The sequence below is a fragment of the Diabrotica undecimpunctata genome, chromosome 8, assembly GCF_040954645.1.
Source record: "Diabrotica undecimpunctata isolate CICGRU chromosome 8, icDiaUnde3, whole genome shotgun sequence".
Classification (NCBI taxonomy): Eukaryota; Metazoa; Arthropoda; class Insecta; order Coleoptera; family Chrysomelidae; genus Diabrotica; species Diabrotica undecimpunctata.
This window is the reverse complement of record NC_092810.1, coordinates 27,065,937-27,092,925: the sequence shown is the minus strand read 5'-3', so window position 1 is coordinate 27,092,925 and position 26,989 is coordinate 27,065,937. Positions and strand designations below refer to the sequence as shown.

Genomic DNA, 26,989 nt, shown 5'->3' with positions numbered 1-26,989 from the left:
ATCATAACTATCGCTTTAATCAAAATTCTTTAATAAAATTATCGATAAAACACTTCAAAAGCAATGCGTGAATAATTATTTACTAAGAATAGAATTTTTTTAAAAACTATACCAAATAAAATGTTTGGGATATGTATTACTGATTTCGTTTTTTTAGTTGTTTATATTCCGAATTTTCATGTCATTTTTATGGAAACTACTACTACCAGTACACGGTACTAAGTCACAGATTAAGCACTTTGAGTTATTGGATCTTTTAACTTTTAGTCCGTTGTATCTTAGTTGCTAGTTCGAGTCTTAGACCTTTAACAAAAAAACTATAAAAGAAGATATATTTTTTACATTCTGTGAATAGTTTAACATTGCTATTATAATTTCAGCCCTGGGAATTCAACATTGTATCTTAAAGTGTGGTGATTCTGATTTTTCCCCTGTTCAATAAAAAATCAATTGCTTTATAGTAATTTTTTAATTCTCCATTGTAAAGAAAATAAAATAACATTCTGCTTATGTGGCTGGTATGTAAAATTTAATTGTAAAGAATAGTGGAAAGAAATTGTTGAGCTGCTGGATCACAAAATTGTGTTAAACATTGCAAATCGGAATACTTTCTTTCGGATATGTTGATCAGTCCTGAAAAAAAAATGAAAATATTAAAAACAGTTTTAGAGATACGACACGTGAATTTTAACATTATACCTTATTTCAGGAAGAATACATTCGCCTTCGTTCAAACCGCTAATTCTTCGGTTTCTTTCTTCGATTACAGCAGTATCTTACATTGCACCATAAAACTTCTTGATCATTCTTGGATGCTCTTTTGATACACCAAATTCTTTAATTTTGCGTATAGGAAAGGGGAATTTCTTCTTATACATTGTGGAACGATGATCTACTGACTAAATATTCCTTGATTTTCAGAATTATTCTTTAGCATATTAAAGAGTGCTGGCTTGGCTCTAGCGGAACGTACTAACCCATTTGGACCTACTGTACTCATACTTTAATAATTTAAATAATATAAAACATTACTTTCATTTAACACACAATCACATATACCTTACTCCTATTTCATTTGTTAACATCTCTCCCCTCAAGAAACTTCCTCGTTAATTGTCAGACAGTTACAACATTAATCGAAGATCACCCATCATCAGCAATACCGGATAGTTTGAACTATGTATCACGAATCATTATCTAAAAATTCTTGTATCGGCATGTAAGCAGTATTTTGTTTGTTTCTAATTTATTACAATTCAATAGATTATCTCTTACCAATCAATTTGTGGGTTTTCACTTTGTCTGCTGAATCAATTTTATGCATATTAATAAACACAGATATGTAATATTGGCCTAATAACTATAACCTTTTTTGATCTTTATCTTTATAAGTTAGCACCGTAATATGGGATTTTTATAATTTCAGAATTTAATTTACTTTGTTCCGTTTGACCTGAAGATGTCTAATTTTATTTCTTTTACCTATTTGAAATGGACTCACACGAGCAACACATTCATGACTTGGAAACAAAATTGTCACTGCTTCTTTAGCCAACTGTGTCTGGGCATACATAGAACACACTCTCTAATGGTAAAAGTACATGAACATTGAAGAGAAACATAATAGACGTCATTGGTATTTATATTAGGAAAGAGTAGGTTCCTACCATAGTCCAGACAGATTGATTCTCTCGTCAGATTATGGGGACTTGCTGTTCCGGATTTATGCTTACTCGAATAAAATTCGAAGATAGAAAATGATTTTCTATCTTCAGATGGTTAATTTTTGTCTCTATATTGTTTGTCCTTTTACTAGATTATACCGTGTTCTTTTTCAGGCACCTTAACTTAGCTAAAAAATTGTCACCTATGCTACATGTGTCCGTCCTGAGATAGCCGAAAGATATGTTGAATTTGGTCGGGAAAATTTTTCTATAAAATTCATAGGATAACAACAATTTGGATGTTGCTCTTTAAAAATCAGAAATAATTTTTTTAAATTTAGCTCTTCTGGTTCTTGTTGAATCTTTTGTGCTATAATGACTAGCACGTCCTTTGAATGAGAATATGTTATCCTTTATTTTATTAAGATCACTTACAGGAACTTTTCTAGGACGATTTCTATGTGATCAGCGTTTATTTATGTGAGCTCTTCCACCAGTTTTCAAAAATTTATCTAAGTACTCGATTTTGTTTTTCGTGATACCATGCAAGGCTATAAATTCTTGACGACACACGTTCTCCTCGAGTATGATATTTTTTTATTGGAGTATCTAACCTTGTATGTAACAACACAATCTCTCAAAGTTGCTTTATTCTCATGTTTCCGAGCGTCTCGTTTCCACCAGTACAATGCTTATCAGCCCACAAAAATACAGATTTTGTTTATTAATAGAGTTTAATTTATTAAATTCTCTTAAAATTTGTTGTTTTGAAACCTGCGGAATTTTAGCAAAACAATTCAATCGCTTGCAGGAATACTCCGTCCCAAATTCATGGCTCTGTAGACTTAGTTTTTTGTTTACATCTTGGATACGGCTATATATTGGCCTTTTCTTAAAACTTCGTACATGTTTCACAATATCTTCATTGTCACCCTCAGTTTCACTTACATCCATTTTTTCTTCTTCTTCTAGTGCTTGGCTACAACCTTTGCAAATTCGTATCTATCTTCTGCTTTTCTTAAGAGCGTCTGTGCGTTTAACCCGGTTCAGTCGAGAGTTTTTTTAAGCCACGATATTTGTCGTCTACCAGAACCCCTTTTTCCTTAAATTTTACCCTTTATAATCAGCTGCAACAGCTCGTACTTATGATTTCTAAGTATATGCCCCAAATATGCTGTCTTTCGCCTTTTAATGGAGATCAAAAGTTCTCTGTCTCTTCCCATTCCGTGCAACATCATTTCGTTCGTAATATGATCTACTAAAAAGAAACATCTCAAAAGCTTCCAGTTTTCTCAATAAGTCAACATTAACAGTCCCGGCTTCGACACCATAAAGAAGAATAGAGTGGATGTAACATTTTACCATCCGATATCGGATTTGCAGATTGAGTCTTTGGTTACTCAGAAATTTCCTCATCTTCAAAAAGGCTGCTCTTGATTGCTCTATTCTTGAGCAAATTTCTGATTTCGGATTCAGATCTTCCATAAGTATTTCATTTTGTCCACTTGCTCAATATCTTCATATCTGGATACTTGTAATGACTTTGCCTCTCTTACTGATATCCATGGCTTTTGTTTTCTTTATGTTTATTGTAAAACCAAACTGTTCCCCAGTATCACAAATTGTGTTTAGTAACGTCTGAAGGTCTGTCTCACTTTCAGCAATAATGACTGTGTCGTCAGCATAACGGATGTTACTTATATTTTCACCATTTATCTTGATCCCTTCTGTACAGTTTTCAACTGCTTGCGTAAATAACTCTTCGGAATATATATTAAATAGTAATGGTAAAAGTACACAGCTCTGTCTCACTCCTCTACTTATCTGTTGTGCATCCGTGCTATTTCCATCTAATGTTATTACAGTATGTTGGTTCCAATAGAGATTTCTCATTATGTTAATGTCATTTTTGTAGAGTCCTTTTCTCTTTACATTCCGACATTTCATGAGAATGTTATGTTTAACTTTGTCGAAAGCTATAAACGCAACGAAAAGATATTTTTGTTGGTCTCGACATTTTTGGGGAGGAGTTGTAAAACTATACAGAGCTTTCACTGTTCCGAGGCCGTTACGAAAGCCAAACTGTCTATTACTCATATCCGGTTCGCACTTTCTGAATATTCTTGCATGTATAATCTTTAAAATGTTTTTCATAAGTGTGACATTAAGCTGATTATTCCATAGTCATTACAGTGTTTGGGGTTCTTGGTTTTTGGTAGCGGAACAAAGGTCGATATCAGCCATTCTGAAGGTTTCTCTCCAGATTTGTCTATGTTGTTAAAGAGTATAGTTATTGCACTTAAATTGTCTTCGTCTATGAGTTTAATCAGCTTGATATAAACTTCAACTGGCCCAGGGGCTCTGCCAGATTTTAAGTTGTTTGTACCATTTTGGACTTCCGATTTTAATATTATTGGAGCTTCCTCGTTATCAATTTGTGTTGGTTCCGTTCTTGTGTCCATGAAAAGATCTTCAATATATTTAGTCCATACTTGTTTCATTTAAATTAGGTTATTAATAGGTTTATTGTTTTTGTCAATTACTCGGTTAGATGTATTTGTTAGTGATTTTCCAGATAATTCTTTCAATTTTTTGTTTAAATTATAATGATCATGCTTTTTCTGCAATTCTTCCACTTCGATGCATGTTTCTATCATCCACTTTTCCTTAGTCTCTTTTATTTTGTTCCTTATTAATTTATGTTTTTCTCTGTACTTATTTGGGTAATACTCTGTACGTATTTGCTATCCATTTTTTAGTAAACTTTAATATGGTTTTAATATCAAACTACTACAAACTTCGGAAAGCACTAAAAAGTAAACACGACCTAACACAAAATGAGCGTTGTCTTAACTGACCGTCTGATTGATGCCGAAATTAAGAAGCTGTCGGGTCTTGATATTTTGGACTCAGCATTTTATCTTCCTGTACCGCGTGGATTTAGCTTATTTTTGTCGTGTATGGGTATGTATGTATTTATGGGCTTTTTCTGGTGACTAGTCTAGTTATTGCCTTGTTTAAAGGTTTAAGAAGGTGCCATAAACAAATGTAATTTCGACAAAAATGGACTTAGTTGGTTTTTCCCATGAACATGGTTTTTAATGATCTATGATTTATCTCTGTCGATAGATGTGGATATGGACTGGAACGGTGGAATCACCATTGGCGGGAAGAAGATTTGCAACTTGAGATATGCAGATGATACTACTATCCTCGCTAGTTCTAAAGCTGAATTGATTCACCTGCTACAACGGATAGAAGACGTAAGCTTAACGATGGGCCTTAAAATAAACAGAGATAAAACGAGAATCATGATAATTGACAGAGCTAACAACAATCAAAATCATCTGTTCATGATAAACAATATCGCTGTTGTAGATAAATTTGTGTATCTGGGCTCATTAATAACCAACAAAGGAGGCTGTACTGAAGAAATAAAGCGGCGGTCAGCAATCGCAAAAAGCCCTATGGCAAAATAAACAAAAATTTGGAAAAGCCATAAAATAACTACCGATACAAAAATGAGACTAGTAAGAAGTCTAGTTTTTCCAGTTTTTACTTATGCATCGGAATGCTGGACCCTTACTGAGAAAGACAAAAAGAACATAGATGTATTTGAGATGTACTGCTGGAGACGAATGCTGAGAATACCATGGGTGGCCCGAAGAACAAATGAATCCATACTGGACCAGCTAAACATAAACAAAAGACTAAGAACACAAATATCAGAACAAATAATAAGCTATTTTGGACATGTGCTTCGAAGAAATGGTCTTGAAAAACTTACCATCCAGGGAAAAGTAGAAGGCAAAAGAAATAGAGGTAGATCTCCCACACGATACACGGACCATATTGTTGCTACCATTGGCGCTCCATTGTCAGAATGTGCTAGAATGGCAGAAGATAGAAAAACGTGGAGGAACATTGGGGAATTTAGCTAATAGCTTCATGATATCACGATACCTGCATCAGGTTAACGACTAAGAAGAAGAAGATGATTTATCAGCATTACAACTCCCTCTATACAAAATTAACCAATTGTGATGTGAATGCTGGTATTAAAACAAACACCAATTGCGAATCTGGACCACCATTTACAGTAGAAGAAGAATAGAACGTGGAGTATGACAGGGCTGTATTTTGTCTCCATTGTTGTTCAATATTTATTCTGAATGGATATTTAAGGAAGCTTTAGACGGTTGTGCGAAAGGAATACTAATAAACGGTGAATGATTGAATAACATTAGATATGCAGATGACACTATAGTTTTTGCCGATAATCTGAATGACTTACAGATATTAACAAATCGCATAACAGAAGTCAGCAACAGATACGGACTAGCTTTTAACACAAGAAAACCAAATTTATGACAATTAGTAAAAAACCAATACTAAACGCTCAACTTACAATCAACCAACAGAATATCGAAAGAATCGAGCAATATACATATCTAGGCACCAATTTAAATAGCCAATGGGACCACTCAACAGAAATTAAACAGCGAATAATAAAAGCAAAAGCAGCATTCGTTAGAATGAGAACCATTTTTAACAGTCGAGACATATCATTAAAAACAAAATGCCGTCTATGAAACTGCTACATACTCACAGTTCTGCTCTACGCGAAGCTTTCGAAATGTGGTGTTATAGGCGCATCTTACGTATATCCTGGGTTGACAGAGTTACTTATGTGGAGGTCCTGCGTAGAATGGGGAAAGAATGTGAAATTCTCATGACGGTCAAAACTAAAAAGTTGGAATATCTAGGACATGTAATGAGAAATCAAGAACGTTACGGCCTTCTCCAGCTGATTCTCCAAGGGAAGGTAAATAGTATGAAGAAGACGCATTTCCTGGCTTCAAAATTTACGAAAGTGGTATAACCCGACTACCACTGAACTGTTCCGCGCTGCCATAAACAAAGTAAAGGTAGCCGTGATGATCGCCAACATCCGGAACGGATAGGCACTTTAAGAAGAAGATATGAATGCACCATTTAATATCCAGTCCCTGCTAGCTACAGCTGCTCTAACAATATACAGTATGATTATATATAGAGTTTTGAATTGATTCCTAACTAGACTAACTGTGATTACCTATCCGTGCTCCAGTACTGTTTGTCTATAAAAAATGTCTTGATGGGCCTTTAAACGAGAAGCGCGTGATCTTGTATAGCCTTTTTTGTATTTCCATCTATTAATTATTGATCTATAACATTATAGTCGTGTTAAGAATAGCAATATGTATTTTTCTGATCAAGAAATCAATTGAAACTAGCTAAATGACGAAAGTATATGCCTTAAAAAAATATTTCAAATTTGTAAATCAATATTTTTCTATCAGCGTCACTTTAGTTAGTTTTTTTGTGTATTTCGTCTTCTTGCACTCATTACTTTTGTCCTCTATAAATCTCTTAAAGGGTCCGTTCAACATTTCAAAAACTGTTAAACGGGCAAAAATTCACTGAATTATTTTAGTGTACACATTCTAATTTTTGTTCTTGCATTATCTATAATCTAAAAACTGTTGAACAAGATGTTACATTGTTGAGATAAGTATCACAAAAATTTGTAAATTAAGTGTGGAGTGATGTACCCTCTTATTTAAAAAAAAATCACAGTTAAAATAACTTCAAGTGAAGAGAGCACAAGGTTCCAAATTTTTATGTCATAGCATAATATGTTTATTTAAAAAAGCGACTGTCCAAGTGTTTTGTTTATATTGTAAGACTAGATAAGTTACTAGGGGGATAACATTTATTGCAGTGTATTGTATAGTAATTATTAATTGCTGATAAATGAATTACATGTTATCTTTTAATTCACCCAGAAATTTTCTATTATATTCTAATAGTTCTGGAATTTGATGTTGATTAGCTAAGCATGTAATTCCCTGGAGAGTTCATCAAATCATAATGGCAGTACGGCTGATTTTTGTCGCGGCATTAGTACGTGGGGTCTAATAGACTCCAAATTTCCAATTTTACATTTTGTGTATGTTTTGAACTGTCATATCGTATATTACATTATATAACTAAAACTTAAATTTGAAACAATAAAATAGATTAAAAATAAACAGATCGTCGTATCAAAATAATTGATTTTTACGTTCAGTTGTAGTAACATATAAAATGGAAAATATAAATTCTTATTAATATATCAAATATTGCATAATACAGGGTGGCCAAACGAAAACGAAACAGAGGCATTATTAGGAGCTACGACGACATTTTTGAAAAAGGTAAGAAAGGGGATACATTTTTTTGGTATTCTCGATTATTTTCATTACTTTCAGTCGTAACGTAAGCCAGAGTAAAAATCACCCCATTTTTTAATAGCAATGAGGGTCAAATAAGATATCGTTTGAAAGCCTTTGCAAATCCCTGTACACTAATCTTTGGCTCAGTAATTGAACCTCAGTATGTTCTCGTGTTTAAGAGATTGTGGCCACGTGAGGGACGCAGTTTCTGTGTTGTCAAATGATAAATTAGAAAGGTTTGGTCTATAGAAAACGGACATCTGTCTTGGTCCGGTAAAACCTGCCTTCAGTTTTTGTAGGTTAGGATTTTCGTTGATATTGTATTTCACTGTAGTATCATCGTCTGCGACAATTGTATTCACTTCCTGCAGTAGAAAAGTATTTAAACCTTCGTATAATGAACAAAAAGTCATTATCAGAAGATGAACTTCGTCGAAAACTTTTAAGAAAAATGCAAGACCGTGTAATAATGTTTAATGCGGATTGTTGTACATCTTTATTATTATTACTTTTAGTAATACAGTATGTTTGGAAAAGTGTCAAGACTGATTTAAATATTTTATTATTCAGAATATGGCCTTATTTAGTTTTAAATCTTTTATTTTATTCATAATATATTAGCTAAGTATAATATGGCTTTAGTTCCACATCTTTTAAATTGTCGAACTCAAATTGGCTGATTAATTATTGTCAAGTTCTAAGAATTTACTTGTCTGAAAAACTACATGTTTTTGGGAAACATTTATCAACCCAAACACTTCAGAGTCCTTAACCCTTTATCGGGCACATTCAAAAATATTTCAATAACTTTTACTGGATAATGGAACCATACGTTACGCTTTACAAGGCTTGCTGTTCAGTGAAGACATATGGTATCAGTCATTTGCTGTGGAAGAACGTCAACCAATGGTTAATGTTGCCAGCCATATGGACAGTGGAAGTGTGACGTCACAACTGTCAATTACTTTCCAAACAAAAGTTGAAATGTCCAATCTCAAGACTTTTTAATTTCTATAAAGTTAATATTTTGCTTCCTCTGCTGCTTTTTCTTTTAAGTATAGTGTTTTTACGATAATACCATCATAATTCAGTGTTCTATTTTTATGAAATATAGTTTAAAAGTTTAAATTAAAGATATTCTAACCTTACTTTATTGATACATGCATTTTATTGCTATTTTTATAAAACAGCATGCTTTATTATTTACACAACCTTGTAAAATTGTTGTAGTAACTATTAGAATACTTAGATATTGCAAAAAGCGGAAAGATTCTGTAAAAAAATGAAAAAATAACGAAAAATACAAATTATCCACACTAAACAAGGTTTGTTTGGAAAGTGAAACTGACAGATGTCAATAAAATCTACGTCATCACTTCAACGGTCCATTTCACGTGTTTGTAGATTTCGCGCGTTCTTCCGTCAGTTGTTAGGTTAGCTGTGTATGTGCCTACTACTAAGAATTTTTTTGGTAAGTAAAAATATATTTCTATGCAAAACGAATAATCATGGTTTCTTGAACCTATATTTGATGATTTGTGTTACATGATATTACATATAAGGTGATAATTAAAGTTTGTTGTTTTCAGCATTTTGCTATTATGGATGGATTCAATGAGATTCCTTCATGTAGTTTCTATGGAAATTTGAAGGGTAAAATACCACCTCCTCCTCAAGTTTCTGATAGCTCCGATACGGAGGATGAAGAAAATATAGTCGTAAAAAACCTTCGAAAACAAAATTGTCGAGTTAGAACATTTATTGGTAACAAACTTTATATTATTTTATTTCAAATAATACTATTTAATTAAATAATTTTAGATGATGATTCAGATATAATATCAAGTGACTCTGAGCACTCTGATTCCTCTGAGAATTTATTGCCAGCGAAGCAAGTTCATCAAATAAGGACACAAACTACAGGTAAAATATACATAAAACTTTAGGAGCTACTATATAATTAGGAGCTCTCACTCCAATTTTTGTTTAAGAAAATATAATAAACGACCCTGAAGATGCTGATCAACCTCCTACAAAAAGAAAAAATTAAGGAATAACATTCAACTGGACGAAAAGCGACTTACCCCAAAATGAAAGAGACACTAAATTTGCTCCTAAAATAAATGAGGAACTACTTCCACCATTGGAGTATTTTACCAAACTGTTGTCACTAGATATTTTAGACTACATCATTGAGAAGACAAATTTGTATAGTACTCAAATAAAAGGCACAAGAATTGGTACTGATCCTAATGAGATGACAGATTTTTTGTCAATTTTGTTGATGATGGGTATAATAGATCTTCCTTCCTATGAAGATTATTGGGCCAGTGGAACACGTATCGAACAAGTTGCAAGCCTGATGCCCATCAAACGTTTTAAACTTCTGAGAAGATTTATTCATTTTCATAATAATGAACATATATTATACAAACTACAACAGATAGGTTTTTCAAACTACGTCCGCTTTTAGATAAAGTTAGAGAAAATTTTGAAAAGTTTCACACTGAAAATGAATACTCCATTGACGAAACTATGGTAGCGTACAAAGGAACACGAGCTGGAAATTTACGTCAGTATATCAAAAGTAAGCCGCACAAATGGGGATACAAATTTTTTATCCTATCAGGGGTATCTGGTTATATTGTGGATTGTATTCCATATCAAGGTTCAAGCACATTAGAAGAATTAAATGGCATCCCTAATGAACTAGGGAAGGAGGAGATAGAACTAGGTGTGGGTGCAGCTATTGTTATAGCTTTATCAAAATTAGTACACATTCCTAGTAAGTCAACAGTTTTTTTTGACAATTATTTTGCAGGCTTACCACTTTTTATTTATTTAAAAGAAAAAATGGGTATCTATAGCTTGGGAACATTACGAAGTAACAGAGTTGGAGGATGTCCATTAGAAACAGATAAAGTCTTGAAAAAAGCAGGAAGAGGAAAGTATGATTACAAGGCGGATAAAGACAAAGACATTATAGTCGTAAAATGGGTTGACAACAAAGTTCTATTGTTAGGAAGTACATTGAACGGAATAGAACCAGTAGACGCAGTAAAAAGATACAGTAAAAATTTCAAAAACAAAAATAGATGTTGCCTGCCCTTCTATTGTAAAACAGTACAATAAACATATGGGAGGCGTAGATACGGCTAATGCATTAATGGGTTTTTACAAATCTCCACACAAAGCTAAAAGATGGTACTTTGCAATTTTTGCCTATATTCTTGACATATGTGTGACAAATGCTTGGTTGTTGTACAGAATAGACTGTAAAGCTTTGAACATAAAGTTCACGCCTCTGAAGAAATTTAGATTGGAAATTGCAAAAGCATTATGCCAAGTTGGAAAAGGTTCGAGAAAGGGAAGACCAAGTTTGTGCCAGGCTGGCTTTCCAAAAATAAAATGTCCAGTAGTTGAACGACCAAATGATTTAGCAAGATTGGATTCTTATGCACATTGGCCAATACATATCACAAAAGGAAGATGTAGGTATTGCATCAAGGGAACGTGTCGTCTAAAGGTCTCACCGAGGAAAAAAACTGTTTCAAAGCCTTTCATCAAAATAAAAAATTGTAAACTGTTTTGTTTTCTTGTCATCATATAGTTGTAATAATAAAAAGTTTAATAATTCTTGAAGTTTATTTTGTAGACCTTGTTACCATATGGTTACATTCTGTAATTTGTTGCAGGATAATGTTTCAGATATATAAATATCAATATTTGATTTTACTGAACATTTAGAGACGGCTTATATAAATAACTTATTTTTTTAAAGCCATTTTAAAGTGGTGCCCGATAAAGGTTATAATATACAATGTTACCGTATGGTTACATGTACCGATAAAGGGTTAAGGAAACGTACCCGTCTTTTGTGTAGAATGTTTAATTTATTGCTATTCACGGAGGTCCTAAAAACAGAAGAACTACCCTAGTGGATTTGCGTACATACGTGCCTTTTTTCCTATGATCGGCCACTCTGCAACTGCAACAACTTCTCGTCGGGAACGCAAGCAAACCAGCATCGAGTGTGCATCCCGTTTTACCCTTGGACTCCGAGCGGGGCCCAACCACAGACAAAAGGTAAGTGAATCTCATATAGAATTGACAATTATTAAATCTGCCAATTATTTTTTGAATTTTGAATTTTCGCTACTTTTATTTACAGTCAAAGTATTGCATTTTTTTCACCATTATTATTCTAATATCACTTAACCAGCGACCTCTTAGGTTTTATACAAAACATAGTATGATGATAATCTATTCTAAAGTGCTTAACCTCTATATCTGCCATGAGACCTCGTGCCGCCTGTTCCATGTCATAGTCCTGTCAGGACTTTACATTCATGAGCTATTCAGTCTCACGACATCTTTTCCTTTCAATGAAACATAGAACTTACAACAATGAACTAAGAATAAAAACATTCTAAAATTAAAACTAATAACAATACTAATTGCAAAACTAGTATATCTCAAAATCATTATATCTAGATGGGTGTTTAATTAATCTTTTACTTCTGGTAGGAAACTCATTCGGTATTTCTCTCTCACAAGCCGTTGATGTTGAAGGTTTGTCATTCTCATTGTGATCAAAATCATCTACTAGGTTATTATGATGTTCAGGCATATTATTAGATGGTCTCAAGTGGTAGCTATTTCTTCTTACCAATGTCCGATTTTATTTCTCAACAGCATATGATCATGGTTCTTGTAAACATCGTCTAACCACAGCAGGTTTCCATTGCCGATCTTCTCTTATAATCACATTATCCCCTACACTTAATTCTTATTTTGTAGCTGTATTTTTATCATAGTAATGCTTGTACAATTTGCTTTTATTATCAAATTTATTCATTTTTAACAATTCTCTTAATGGGCCTGATACATCCGATAAATTTGGTACAAAATTGCGATGGTAATTGGTCATGCCCAGTATTCTTTGTAACTGTTTTTTATTATTGGATTTTTTCAAATTTATAATAGCTTTAAATTTATCTAAGTCAGGTCTCATGCTATCTTTATCGAATGTATTTCCTAAATATTTCACTTCAGACATTATATCCTGTATCTTATTAGGATTAAATTTTACTCCAATATTTATAGCACGTTCTAATACTTTATTAAGTATCCTATCATCTTCTTTAAGACTATCTGCAAGTATAAAAAGATCATCAAAATAGATGAGACATCCATCAATATCACCAAAGTTTTCTAAGTTACTTCTTTAAAAAAATTCAGGGGCAATATTTAGTCCGAATGGAAGTCTATTAAATTTCCAAATTCCAAAAGAAGTTCCAAATGCACACACTCTACTGGACCTCTCATCAAGCTGAACATGATAGAATCCCTCTTTAAAGTCTAAAACAGAAAAATAACATTTGTTTTTTAACTTATCTCTGCATATCTCTTCAATAGTAGATATTAAACAATATTTCTTTTTAAGTGCTTGATTTAAATCTCTAGGATCCAAACATTCTTAATGTTTTATCAAGTTTTTCAACTATAACCAAATTGCTCAACCACTCTGTAGGACCCTTAAATTTAGATATAATGCCACTCTTTAATGGTTAAAGGGACCCTTCGCGGGGGCGCGGGGGCCACGGGAACAAAATTCTCTTTGAGTTTTAGTTTACATTTTTGAGGACATTTACCTAATTAAATAAATACATCAATATTTTGTTCTTCTTTCTCCATTCCTTATTTCCTTTTATTTCGGTTACCTAAATTGATGTTACCATAAATTCTTCCTGTTCACTGTGCATATCTGCTTTTTGAATCTCCTGAACTTTTTTTACAATCATGTTGTTACACATTTTCTCGAAATGGTTATAATACAAACACTTATTGCACATTTTACCAAATGCTGGATACCTTCAGAACTCATGAGCACGACCACATTTTCTGCACTGACCACTTTTCCTCCTGTTCCCACCTTTTGCTTCTTCCAGTATTAAAGTTGTTATTTGAAGCTTTTCCCTTTGCCGTTTGATTATCATTTCCCCTTTTACAGAATGAATATTAAGTGTTTGACTTGATTGAACTTCTTTAAACTGTATTTTTAAAATTGCATATAATTTACACATATCTATTGCCTTTTGTAAGGTTAACTCATGATTCTGCAACATTTTTTCTTGTAGATCTTCATTGATTGTTCCTAAAACTAGTCTATCCCTGATCATTGAGTCTAGAACATCTCCAAATTCACAATTGTTTGCCAATTCACGCAAGTCAGTTGTAACTGGCTCTTGTTTTTTATTGTAGAATAAAAATCTTTCGTAGATTACATTCTTTTTAGGGGTGAAGTAATTCTCTAATTCACCCAATACTGTATCATACGATTTTCTCTGTCCATCCGTTAACTTTAAGGTGTTAAACACATCAAGTCTCTTATCTCCCAAAAACTTTAACAGTAGAGCAATTTTTACTGTATTTTCCTTTTTGGCCTTGCCACTGGCGAAGAGGTAAATTTCAAATGACTGTTTGAATCGCCGAAAGTTTTCAGCCACGTTACCTTCAAATCATAATAGTTGAGGTATTCTAAACTCCATATTGTTCTAATTCTAACAACTTGTTTTCATTTAAGTATTGCAGCAGGCTTTATTGACCACAAGACTGCGCCATGTAATAATGTTTAATACGGACTATTCATACTGTATTACTGAAAGTAATAATAATAAAGATGTACAAAAGTCCTTATTGTACATCTTTATTATTATTACTTTTAGTAATACAATATGATGATAATTTATTCTAAAGCGCTTAACCTCTATTTCTGCCATGAGACCTCGTGCCGCCTGTCATATGTCACAGTTCTGTCAGGACTTTACATTAATGAGCTATTCAGTCTCATGACAGACCGTATACTTTGATTTTGGATACTTCTTTCCCACTACAGTTTTTTGTGACCTTAAGTTTCTTATAGCCAAACACAAAAACGATATTCCCACATAGTTAGAAAGCTGAAAATAACACCAATGAATACAAAAAAGTGCGTTTTTTATGTGTTTATTTTCATAAAAGACAAAACTGTTCTATGCTAGGGCTTAATAAGTTATATAGGGTGGACGTATGTACAGATCTAACAGATTTTTAATACTGTAATAGTTTTTGGGATTTTCCTTCACTGTGAACTGCGAATCTATCTCTAAATACTTAACAGAGTCGGGTTTTACTTCTGACCAAATGACGTTTTGAAGATCTTCATCGACATCAGGAGTGGGGTTTCTAAAATGTAGAAAAACATGTTATACTAATAATTTGTATAAAAAATGTATAGAAAACAATAGTAAGTTTTAATTGCCTGATTGTTTTGTGGAAAGTAATTGCCTGATTATAAAATTTTAAAATGTAAAAGTAGTGATCAATGGTGAACGTATACAACCCTGTCTCATTCCGTTTCTATTAAGTATTTCTTTCTATATTTAATCAGCTATTTAAACAATGGTAATATATATTAAATAAATAAATAAAGAACTTAAATATATAGAAAAGCTCAACAGGGAGAAAGAATTCAGAGCTTTCTATTAGAAAGTTAATAAAAGAAATATGGACACAGAATCCCTCTCCAATTGGAATATTGAAGTACTTTGCACCATACACAAAAAAGGAGATATCTTTGAATACTTTAACCAGAGAGGAATTACGCTTCTAAATGTAGGGTATAAAATATTTTCCACTGTACTATGTTCGCGTACAGCACCATATCCAGAACGGATAGTAGGAAAATACCAGGCTGGTTTCAGAGGTGGTAAATCGACAATTCATCAGATTGCAACCCTGAAACAAATTTTAGAAAAAAAAACACTGTAATATGGAATAGATACTCATCACATATTTATCGACTAAAAAGAAGCCTACGACTCTGTGAATAGAAGAGCAATGTTTAAAGTAATGAAAGAGCTAGGAATACCAAATCAGTTGGTAAATTTAACAAAACTAACTCGAAAAAGTCGAATGTAGAGTACGAATTTAGGAGGTCTGAACCTTTTAAAACAAAAAATGGGCTGCGCCAGATAGATCCTCTCTCCTGTATACTGTTCAATCTGGCTCTAGAAAAAGTAATACGTATGTCACTAATCACAACCATTGGTCCAATATATAATAAATCAGTGCAAATCTGTAATGTAAACATAGCAAGGGAATAAACAAGAAAAAAATAAGGGGTAGTTAGCCTAGAAAAGAGTAATAATTATTTAAGTAATTATTATATATTCCAAATTAATAAAGAATAAATTCGACACAGTTTAACGTACACATTTCAAATTAAAAACAAAAAATTGACCTAGTTAACACAAGCCTGAATGTTTAAAGAATTACGACACTTTAGACCTTGTTGGAAAGTAGTACAAGGCACGAATTGTTAAACAAGTGATAAGAATTGAGCTGACTAAGAAGTTTTACATGGCGTGATCCAGTTTAACACATGGAATAGATGGCCTAATCAGCGAAAACGTAGAAACAAATCTCCACTTCGGACGTGACAAAAGAATCTAAGGTACGAGTTGGCAATAGATAAAAACAAACAGAAGTTGGTCAAACGGGTAGTAAGGTGCTGGCGATTGAGCCAGGCGGTAGTAGCGGTCTGGCAACAAGAGCCAGAGGGTATCCGGCCGCATCCGGTGCCAGTGGTACTTCGGCAGTCAGCGCGGCAAGCGTTAGCTAAATCATCGTGATATTCGTGTGCGACGGAAGGTAGAGATTCGAAAATACGAATTTTTCGTCTCGCTCAGTACCTCCATAACGTACAGTGAATTCCAGCGTTCATCCAGACTATTCCAGAGTTCCAGTTTGGACTACAAGGCGTATTCATTAGCTAGGGCCTAAGTACGCTAAGGTAACAAACAATGTTTACTAACCATTTTGGGAACGATTAATAGTAGGTTGTCCGCCTTTAAATTCCCTTAGTAAAATCTCTTCTCGTCTCCCTTCGCAAACAATAATAACCACTAATAGCATTGTACGTTTGTGTAGTAGTTGTAAAATTACGATTTTTTAATTATACAGTAAGTTGAAAATGGCTTGTTTTATTTTACCGTTAGATAGAGACAAGAAGGGAACACATTTTTGCTTTGTGCATCTTCCTGGCTTCTAACGCAAGCCCATAGCCTCTGACTCTTTACAGGGCCTGCATCGGAGTACCCTTCAGCTAATATCCTGTTTTTCTTCCTACCCTCTTGTAAATCCACGAGGGCGAAATCACGAGCTATTCGAACTAGTGGACCAGTATGCCTCAAATTCGCTCGGACAGCTAAATCTCCTTTAAACACAGGGAATATTTCAGTGGTGACAGTGCTAAGCATCACTTAGCTCTCAATCTTAGATTTATTACAGTTCCATCCTAGATTATTACAAATCCTTTCCTATGCTTGTCGCTAGAAGTGACCAATCACGACGCAGATTGTCACTCTGGCCAGCCAATTACAAACAGTTTTATTAACTGCGTTGTCATTGGCCTCCCGGCGGATGATCGCTCCTAAATGGCAAACAAACTGTATAAAAAGGCAGCACATCTTCCGTTCGGGATCTAGTTATCTACATCATTAGCCTCTGCTAGACTTTGTTGGCCTAGTGCCTTTACTACGATTCTGCGTTTTCTGAGTGAACATTTCTTCGATCTAAGAAAACGTCGAAGCGAAGACGATTCCAAAGCTCTTTAGTGCTTGAATAAATACGAAGCCGTGTGACTACGATATCATTCGAACCACAAAGGGGTACAGGAACCAAAGACTGCTGACTGACGGCCTACCTTTTGTCGAGCTAAAGAAAAGTCTGGCAACGGACTAATAATTACCTTGCATAAACTGGCTAGCAACTCGGAGAGAACGTGCCCTGGCCAGAAAGACACGATCTTTGAGATAGGAAAAGAAAGATTGTCTTATAGCTATTTCAGATCGTGTCGAACTGACACAGAGTTCTACTGGTCGACTGATAGTCAGAAGTAAATAAAAGCCTCTAGTTTGCTTGAAATTACTTCTCATTCGGTGGCTGAGCTGCGGTTACACTTTGCCACCATCGTATTGATACTCGACATCTTCAACTTGGGAGGTTTTTGGCATATTTAAAACGCTTGCCAAGCGGGTTGGCGAGTGATTCTATACAATCCCTAAAATCAGGGGATTGCCACTTCCGCCATCCACGCCGTACCGAAGGTATTCTTCTTCGCCGTGGCTGCCGTTGTGGACTTAATCCGTGATCATGGATAAGGGACCCTAAGCATGTACTAGTTTCCCGGGTCAGAAAACCCCCGAAATCTGCGGAGGGTAGGGATTGATTCATTTTCCCTGATAGGACTATCCAGAGGAGTTCCTATCCGCTACCCTTGTACGGGTAGTTCTACGTGCGTTTGTTTCTACGTGCTTAATGATGATATATATATATATTACGAAAAAATTATAAATTATTTACACATCTCTTTCATTAAGATACCTTCTTGAAAATATCTATAAGTTCCTACAGTATTTAAAGTCTATTCATATTCAATAAAAAAACATTAAGGTCATTTATTAAATCTATAAGATTATTTATGGCTAAAAATGCTAAAGGTTAAATGCTGCACAACAACTTGCATTGCTAATAAAATCTGTCATGTATCAAAACATTTCCGTAACTGAATTGGATGTGTTGAATTTTTGATATTGGATTATTGCATCTACATTTTAAAGAGCACTTGAACAAGCAAAAGATGGAATAAAAAATAAATAGTTAACCTTTATACAACACAAGGTACACTGGAGACACAGCGGTGTTAGCAGATGTCGGCTGTAGAAAAAAAAAACTCTTTCTAAACAAACTAAGTAGGGAAAGCGACGATTTTGGTCTGAAAATTAACACGACTTAAGAAAAGATCATAGTTATCCACAAAAAAATCCAAACTTGCACACAAATTATTAATTCCCAAAACAAATCTTCGGTCTTGTGTGAATTATTATCAAGGTATTAGCAAATATTTGTTTGGTTAAACGGGGCATTCTTTATGATTTCTTGTTGCTTTATCCTTTATACAATTATACTTACTGGTATTTAATAAAATTAGTCCACCACTTTAATATAGGTTTTCGAAGATTTTCATTAATTTCTCCACGAGGAACTCGATCCCACACATACGGCATTTCTGCTCCATGTGGGACTCCTAAAAAATATTTTAATTAAACAAAACCAGAAAAAAAATTAATTAAAATCTTTACAAGCGTCACTAGAGGTTTATCTGGCACTTTAATTTTAGTCTCGCCTTTATAGCAACCACTTGATCAAATGTACATATCTCTTAATTTTGAAAATATCTGACAATTGACCGGTATCTCTCTCTTGTCGTTTCCCCATTACTCAGGACCGTGAGTTCTTCCAATATTTCTAACAAATTTTCTCCATTGGTCTCTATCATTAACTGCTCTGAAATTTTCGCAGAATAAGTTTCCAGCTGAATTCTTAATTTAGTCGGACCATCTAGTTAGTGATCGTCCGATCTTCCCCCCGGAACGTTTTTAGAAACAATTAATCTCTCCAAACGATTGTTACCCCTGCGAATCACGTGACCGAATAATTGCACAATACGTTGTACATATTGTGGACAGCCTCTTTTTAATCTGGAATTGGTCCAAGGTATGCGCAGCATTCTTCTCCATCACCACATCTCAAAGGCATCAATTTTTTGGCGCTCGCGTCCGCGAAGAGTCCAAGTCTCTGCCCCATAAAAAAATATTGAGAATACAAGGGCATTCACCAGTCTAATCTTGATATTTTGGGAGATAGCCTGTCTTTCCAAACTTTGGCCGACGACTTCCATATTAATCTTATTAGGATGTAGTCTATTTGATTTCTTGTTCGTCCGTCTAGGTTGCGCCATGTTTCCATTCGGCTCGCGGAGATAAGAATACGGCCGAGGTCAGAAGGCCCTGCCTGTCGTAAGAGGCGACTAATGGGTAGGAATCGAGAGGTGGAGAGCCGTCGCTTGAGGTGTCGGGTATGTAGAAACGCACTCGAGGCGCTTAGGCGTGACGGTCACGGGTCTACACTCCTAGTATCCGAGACGAGACTCTCGTGGGACCACTTACTCTCATTCCAAGAGAACCAGGCGAGGTTGAACGAGCTGGGCCCGTACACACCTCTTTTGGCCTTACACGACCAATAGGGGTGTCGGTGTCTCGGCACGTACCCGCCTGGAGATTTAAGAGTGGTAGAGGAGAGATCCTCGGCGGCGACCTGTCTACGTGTGAGGTGGAAATCCCTCTGCCTGTGTCACCCGTCCGCACGTGGGAGGGGATAACGGATGGGTGCGGTAATCGCAACACAGGTGCTACAGCGAAGTTGGGGCCCCGCGATGCGTATGCAATGCGCCACCTTCATTTTGGTGTCGGACTCGTAGGGGCAGTGGAGGCACTAACGGTCGTATGCCGAAAGGCCAGGTAGACCAGGGTCCTGCCAGTTTTCATAATTGGAGGGCACAAAGCAACGCTATGGGTTGTGTTATGTGTATACTGTCCATGGATGTTGATACATGTGTTGATAGAAGCTGTTTGTAATTGTAAGATGTTGTTCTTCACATATCATTCAGATATATCACTGATTTATTAATGTAAACTTAAAACTATCCATCGTATTATGGTCTGGATGGAATCTTATTTGAACCTTAAATAACATGATTTTATCTATTTGTTTAAGTGATTGTATATCTACAAAGTTAAATTATAAACAAGCAGAAACCGCCGAGCTGACAAGTGAATAAAAGTTCATTAGTTTTATTTTTAAAACTTACCTTGTTCAGTACTATTCTCTGGCAACCAAGTTAGCTCATACAGATACACTGGTACATACTGAGAGGCACTTTCGGCTTGACGTATTGTTGATCGTGCAAAAACTTCATCACTAGTGAACTAAAATTTAATATTGTATGATTAGTGTGTTGCGATATAACTCTCGATTTACAATAAAAATTCTAAATAACTAATCCGGAAAATACAGTACGTTAAGCCTTTTCGACATTACAAGTTTTTATGTCATCGTATTACGTGTATATTCGTTAAATCTTAGCACGTGACCCCTGACACATCTCTGTAGGCTCAACCGTTTGAGTGCTATAAGCTTAAGGTCTGTATGGCATGACGCAAGTGTTTATTTTTCTATAAATTTGTATCGCTTTAAATATATATATTCAGGGATTCTACAGTATTCACTGCCTTCCTTCGCTCAACCGTTTCCATCTCTCCATGTTATCCCATTCTCCATCGTTTAAGCCTCTCTTACTCATGGCGTCGACTATTTCGTTCCTCCAGGATTTTTGGGGTCGTCCTCTTTTCCTCCTTCCTATGAGGCTCCATTCGGTTATTCTCTTTATCCATCTGCTGTCGCTAGTTCTTCTTACATGTCCATATCACTTTAGTCTTTTTTGTTCTATATATGTTAGTATGTCTGTTTCTATTGATGTTCTTTGCTTTATTTCGTCATTACTTCTCCTATCCATTCTTGTTACTCTGCAGCATCTCCGTAGACATTCCATCTCTGTTGCTACTAGCTTATTGCTGTTTTTCTTGTTTATGATCCAATTTTCAGCCCCATAGGTCATAATACTTCGCACTAATGTTTTATAAATCTGTGATTTTGTCTTCCTATTTAGGTCTCTATCCCACCATACTGAGTTAAGTTTTCGATTTCCTGTTCTTGTTTGTGCTAATCTTTGTGTAATTTCTTCCTCTGTTGTTGCCTTTTTCGTGATTATAAACCCCAAGTATTTGAATTTATCATTTCCTTTGATTGTTGCTTTGTCATCAATCTGTAAATCTTCTATGTCTTCTTCACGTGTAGATAGGTACTCTATTTTCGCGAGGTTAATATCTAGGCCAGCCTTGGTATATTCTTCTTGTAGTTTCTTCATCATGTAGCTGAGGTCGTCTTGGTCTTGTGCAATCACTACTTGATCGTCTGCAAAGCTTAACGTATATAGGTATTCGTTCCGTACCGGTACTCCTATGCCTTCGCATTTTCTTTTCCATATAGTCAAGGCTTTCTCTAAGTATATTTTGAATAGGGTTGGAGATGTGGAACAACCCTGCAGGAGCCCTTTTGTTGTGGTGAAGTCTCGTATGATTCTTGTTCCCATTTTTATGGACACTTTATTTTCGTTATACAGAGCTTTTGTAGCTTCTATGAGTTCCGTCTGTATTTCTAATTTGTACATTGCCTCATATAGTTCTGACCTTAGTACAGAGTCATACGCCTTTCCCAGGTCCACAAATGCCAAATGTATATCTCTATTTTTTGCTTTTTTCTTTTCCAACAGTTGGTCCAGTGTGTATATGTGGTCTATGCATGATCTTTCTGCCGTAAAGCCTGCCTGATCCTCCCCGATTTCGCCTTTTATCGCTTGCTCTATCTTTTCTCGCAGTATCTTCCCATATTATCTTTCTATTGATGATATTACGCTTATTCCTTTGTAGTTTTCGCATCATTTTCTATCTCCTTTCTTAAATATAGATGTTATATATGCCTCCGTCCATTCCTTTGGAAGCTGTTCTCCATTTATAGCTTTCTGAAATATTCATTGTATCATCGGGTGTAATTTTTTTGATCCGTATTTTATAAGCTCAGGTGAGATGCCTCCAGGTCCCGGTGCTTTCTTATTTTTGATTGCTTTTATGGCCGTTCTCATTTCCCTATCTGTTATTTCTATTTCTTGTTGTGGGGATCTGCTTCGTCTTCGCCTGTTTTCTTTTCCAATAAATTGTGGTCTTTGTTCTGTTAACAGTTCCTTGTAATAGTCATTCCATTCTTTGTCCTGTATATTTCCCAATTTAATTTTTTCTTCTGTGTTTTGTTTCAATCCTCTCAGTACTTTCCATGACTCCAAAGTTCTTGTAGCTCCTATGTATGTTTCAATATTTAAGCAGGTTCTTTCCCATTCTTCATTCTTTTGTTATGTTATTTGTTTTTTCACTTCTCTATCTTTTTCTCTATATTCTTTATAAACTTCATCGTTGTTTGTAGTCAGCCACTATATTCTTTATATACTTCATCGTTGTTTGTAGTCAGCCATTTTCTGTATAGTTGCTTTTTTTCTTCAATTATTCTTTTTGTTTGTTCATTTATTTCATAATAGTGCTGTTTATTTGTTATATGTTCTTTTTCTCCAAGGGCTTCGAATGCTGCTTGTTTTATACTCGCCTTTATATGCTCGTATATTTCTTCGATGTTGCCGTATCTAAATTCTATTAATTTTTGGTTTAGACGTTGTTGGTATAGTTCTCTTATTGATTGTTCTTGGAGTAGTTCTATATTGTATTGTTTTTCTCTTATAGTGTTCAACGGTTCTTCTGTAAAGGGGGTCTTGTTATGTTTCCAATTAATGTCCATTTTTGCTGTCAGTAGTTTATGGTCCGTTCCACATTCTGCTCCTCTTCTGACTCGCACATTTTTGATCTTTATCGTGGTATCTTGCTTGATTATTATGTAGTCTATTATCGATTTCAGCTTTCGTGTTTCTTGCGTCCATGTATATTTATCGCTATATCGCTATAAATATATTAAATAATTGCATGGTCTTTTAATCATCATTTATTGCGAATTCTACCGATTATGGTGCAGCTTTTCTTACATAGTCGTTCTTCATTTCTGCCTACGATTGTCTAAAATTCGCTTTTCTGTGCCATGTTGTATTGGCTTGTTTCCTTATGTCATAGTCCCACCTTAAATGTAGACGTCGTTTTGGTCCCTTGACGCCTCTTGTATACCACAGTATAATTCTAGTGCGCCATCTATTGTCAGTTCTTCTTGCTAAATGTCCCGCGCACTGCCATTTTAAAGATTTAATTTTATGGATAACCTCAGTGACTTAGGTTTTCTGTTTGATCCATTATATTCTTTTTTGATCTCTCTTTGTTATACTGCATCGCTCACTGACCTCTGAGTTTCGCTTTTATGTCTTTCTTTAGTGTCCAAGTTTCGCAGCCGTATATCATGATTAGTAGTATTTACTGATCGAATTCTCTTTTTTAGATGGAGTAGCATCCTGATTTTAAATAGAGGACTTTTAATAATAGAATATAAATGATAAAATATATAACAAGAGGTTAAAAATCATTTTTTTACCAAACATTTATGGAAAGCCACCCGACAGTTTATATCAAACGTAGAATTGACAAATGGCTTAATTTTGTATATATTATTATAAACGTATATTGCAGCCGATGGTGATCATGGTCACGTAACCAATGATCATCTTGAAAAGGGGAGCTTCTTATATTGTTCTAGAGATCTAAAATTTTCCCACTCTCAATTGCCTCAATATATACGGTTTGTGAATAGTCCATAAAATACTTGGGGTTAAATAATTTGTTTGTTAACGTGAATTTGTATAATGTAGTAGGTGTTTTCATAGATTCATCTTCACGTAAATTATATAATAACATATGCTGGATTTACTTACCGTTATCAATGCATTTCTATCATCAGTAAAAGAAGAAGTATAGAATTCTTTCAATTCTTTACCAACATTTTCTCTATCTTCTTCAGCTACATTGAGGGATCGCGATACAACATTTGCTGAATTTTCATCAAGTAATATGGCCCTTTCTTGGATATTTTGTTCTCCAATTTCTGAATAAAAAAAAAAGCAAAAATATTGGAAACTACAGAAAAGTTACATTTAAAATATATATCAAAAATTATTTTTTGATAATAAGGAAAGAAACTTATACTTACGTCCTAAGAAAGCCAAAGATTCTTCAGAATTGAAGCCAATAAGAACAGGAACTAAATTAAAATGGCCATCCAATAAAGCTGCATGCATTGGTTCGGTAACAAAGGCGTCATCGTTGTCATCCTCGATAACAGGTTTAAAAGTCAAGGCATTCATGAAACCAGCTGTTGCTCCAGAAGTGAACTATTTTCAGATAAATTGTTTAATTAGAAATATAATGGTGTAATTTTTAATTGATTTTATTCTAAATAAATCAAATTGTCTATATTGTTGATAGAATTTCGAAACTAAAGGATATGGTAATAAAATGGAAAAGATGTCCGTGTTATGTGAAGTTGTCTGTCTCCCATCGGACACGTCTCTAAGCGTAAGGGGGATAAAAGAACGCCCTAACTGGTCCTGGGGTCGACGGGTAAGTGGGAAGTAAAATTTCACCTGCGAACCAAAAACGGCTAAGGTATAGCCACTCTAACAGAAATGTATGTAACTTTGTAGATTTGGGGTTGGGCTAAAGGCCAATAAATTCTTCTGGTAAAAAGTAATATGTTACGGGACCTCAGGAACTACTAACCGGACGAAAATTACTATAAAGATTCCACAAACGAAAAATGGAATTAAGATTAGAAACATGAAATACCCAAACGTTGTCTAGAGCTGGAACAAACACGAACACAGTAGATGTTTTGGCACTGCAGGAATTGCGATAAACGGGAACCGGCACACTTGACAATAGAACCCATTCCATATATTCCATAGATTTAATGAAAATTAACACATAGATGGAGCGGGATTTATTGTAAAACAAATAAAAAAGAGCCGTATTATTGAATATATAGTCCAAAGTTACAGAACTACTAGAAGCATACTACTTACGCTTTAAAGGATGAATTTTTGAATTACACTTTGACCAAATAACTGTGGTGGTGATAGTAATAGTGAAAAAAAAAGTGGATATCTACCTTGCTATTAAGAGCTACTAAATCTGAATAGGAGGCTTGTTGTAATAGTTCTAATAAATCTCCTGAGTCGGTTGACGTAAATGAACTGTTTAAGGCTTTGCCAAATTCAAAGGCCAGTTCTCTGTCGTTTGATGGATAAAAGACGGTAGATAATGATGAGCCACTTTGTTGAACAATGCCCCTAAATAAGCCTGAAAATTGAAAAGAAAAACAATAGATTAATGAATTATTTATAATAAGGGAGTCATCAAGAGTATTAAAAGTAAGAAAAATAAAAATAAAATATTGCAATCATAGCCTTGTGATGATTATATCAACTATTTATAAATAAGGGGGTCATCAAAAGTACTTAAAGAAAGTAAGAAAAGTGAATAAAATTGCAATTATTTGCCTTGTGATGATTATAATTCTAATATACATTACTTTTCAGATAAAACCATCCACCTTAAATAACTTTTGAACTTATTCATATTTTAAGGGGGAGACATTATGTCATATTTAAACTCGCTGCTAAAGGCACCCCCTCACCCCCAGCTTCATCCCTTTTTTTTTAAATTACTTCACTCTTTTTTATTTTATATTTGGATTATACTTTTTGTATTGATTTCAAAAATGTATAATACAGTCGGCTTGAAGTGATTAGTTTATGAGATAGACAATTTTTCTTTGTTTACACTTTGCAAGGATGAATCGAAATTGTAGGTTTACACTACAAAAATAATAATTATGCAAGAACTGCTGCTAGAATTTTTAATGAAGCACACCACAATAGACATGCAACTTATAGGTATGTGATTGAACTGATGCTAAAATTTGTAGCAACAATGCCAGTTTGCAATAAAAAACATAACCGACAGAAACTCATAAATAACGAAACAATCCAAGTAGCCGTTTTAGGGCAAGTTAACTTTAGAGGTTGAGCAAGCATAGTCACTGTCAACACTTAGCAGAGCAATCGGTGTTTCACCTTATACAGCCTTCCGAATCTTTCATAAATTTAAGTTCCATTCATCGATACCCGGTACTATAGGATAAGAACATCAGCATGAAAACAAAGAAAAAAATATATAATACCATGACAAGAAGTATCCTCACTTATGGGTGTGAAAATTGGACAATAAATAAGAAAACCAAAAACAAAATAAGAGCAACAGAGATGGAATTCCTAAGGAGAAGCTGCAGAGTAACAAGAAGAGATAGAATAAATAACATGGAGATTAAGAGGAGAATGGGAATAAACTCCGACATAATAGACTACATCGAACAGAAGAGGTTAACCTGGTACGGACATGTCAGAAGAGCAGACCAAAATCGGTGGATAAATAGAATAACAGAGTGGGGCCCGATAGGAAAAAGAAAGAGAGGCAGACCCCGAAGATCTTTCAGAGATGAAGAGATGAAGTGGACGAAGCAATGAGT

At 34.7% G+C, this 26,989-nt stretch overlaps 1 protein-coding gene across 1 annotated transcript in view; it reads right to left on the bottom strand.

Annotated features, from left to right (window-relative positions):
* Window positions 1-14,913: 14,913 nt before the first annotated feature.
* LOC140447325 (para-nitrobenzyl esterase-like) overlaps window positions 14,914-26,989 on the bottom strand; it is a 33,009-nt gene continuing 20,933 nt past the window's right edge. Inside the window, exons 6-11 of the mRNA XM_072539923.1 lie at window positions 25,571-25,761; window positions 24,614-24,794; window positions 24,339-24,508; window positions 20,676-20,793; window positions 18,938-19,052; window positions 14,914-15,148 (exon numbers count right to left, since the gene is read on the bottom strand). Of these exons, the coding sequence (XP_072396024.1) occupies window positions 14,968-15,148; window positions 18,938-19,052; window positions 20,676-20,793; window positions 24,339-24,508; window positions 24,614-24,794; window positions 25,571-25,761 (956 nt within the window). The 3' untranslated portion in view covers window positions 14,914-14,967. The remainder of the gene's footprint in view (window positions 15,149-18,937; window positions 19,053-20,675; window positions 20,794-24,338; window positions 24,509-24,613; window positions 24,795-25,570; window positions 25,762-26,989) is intronic.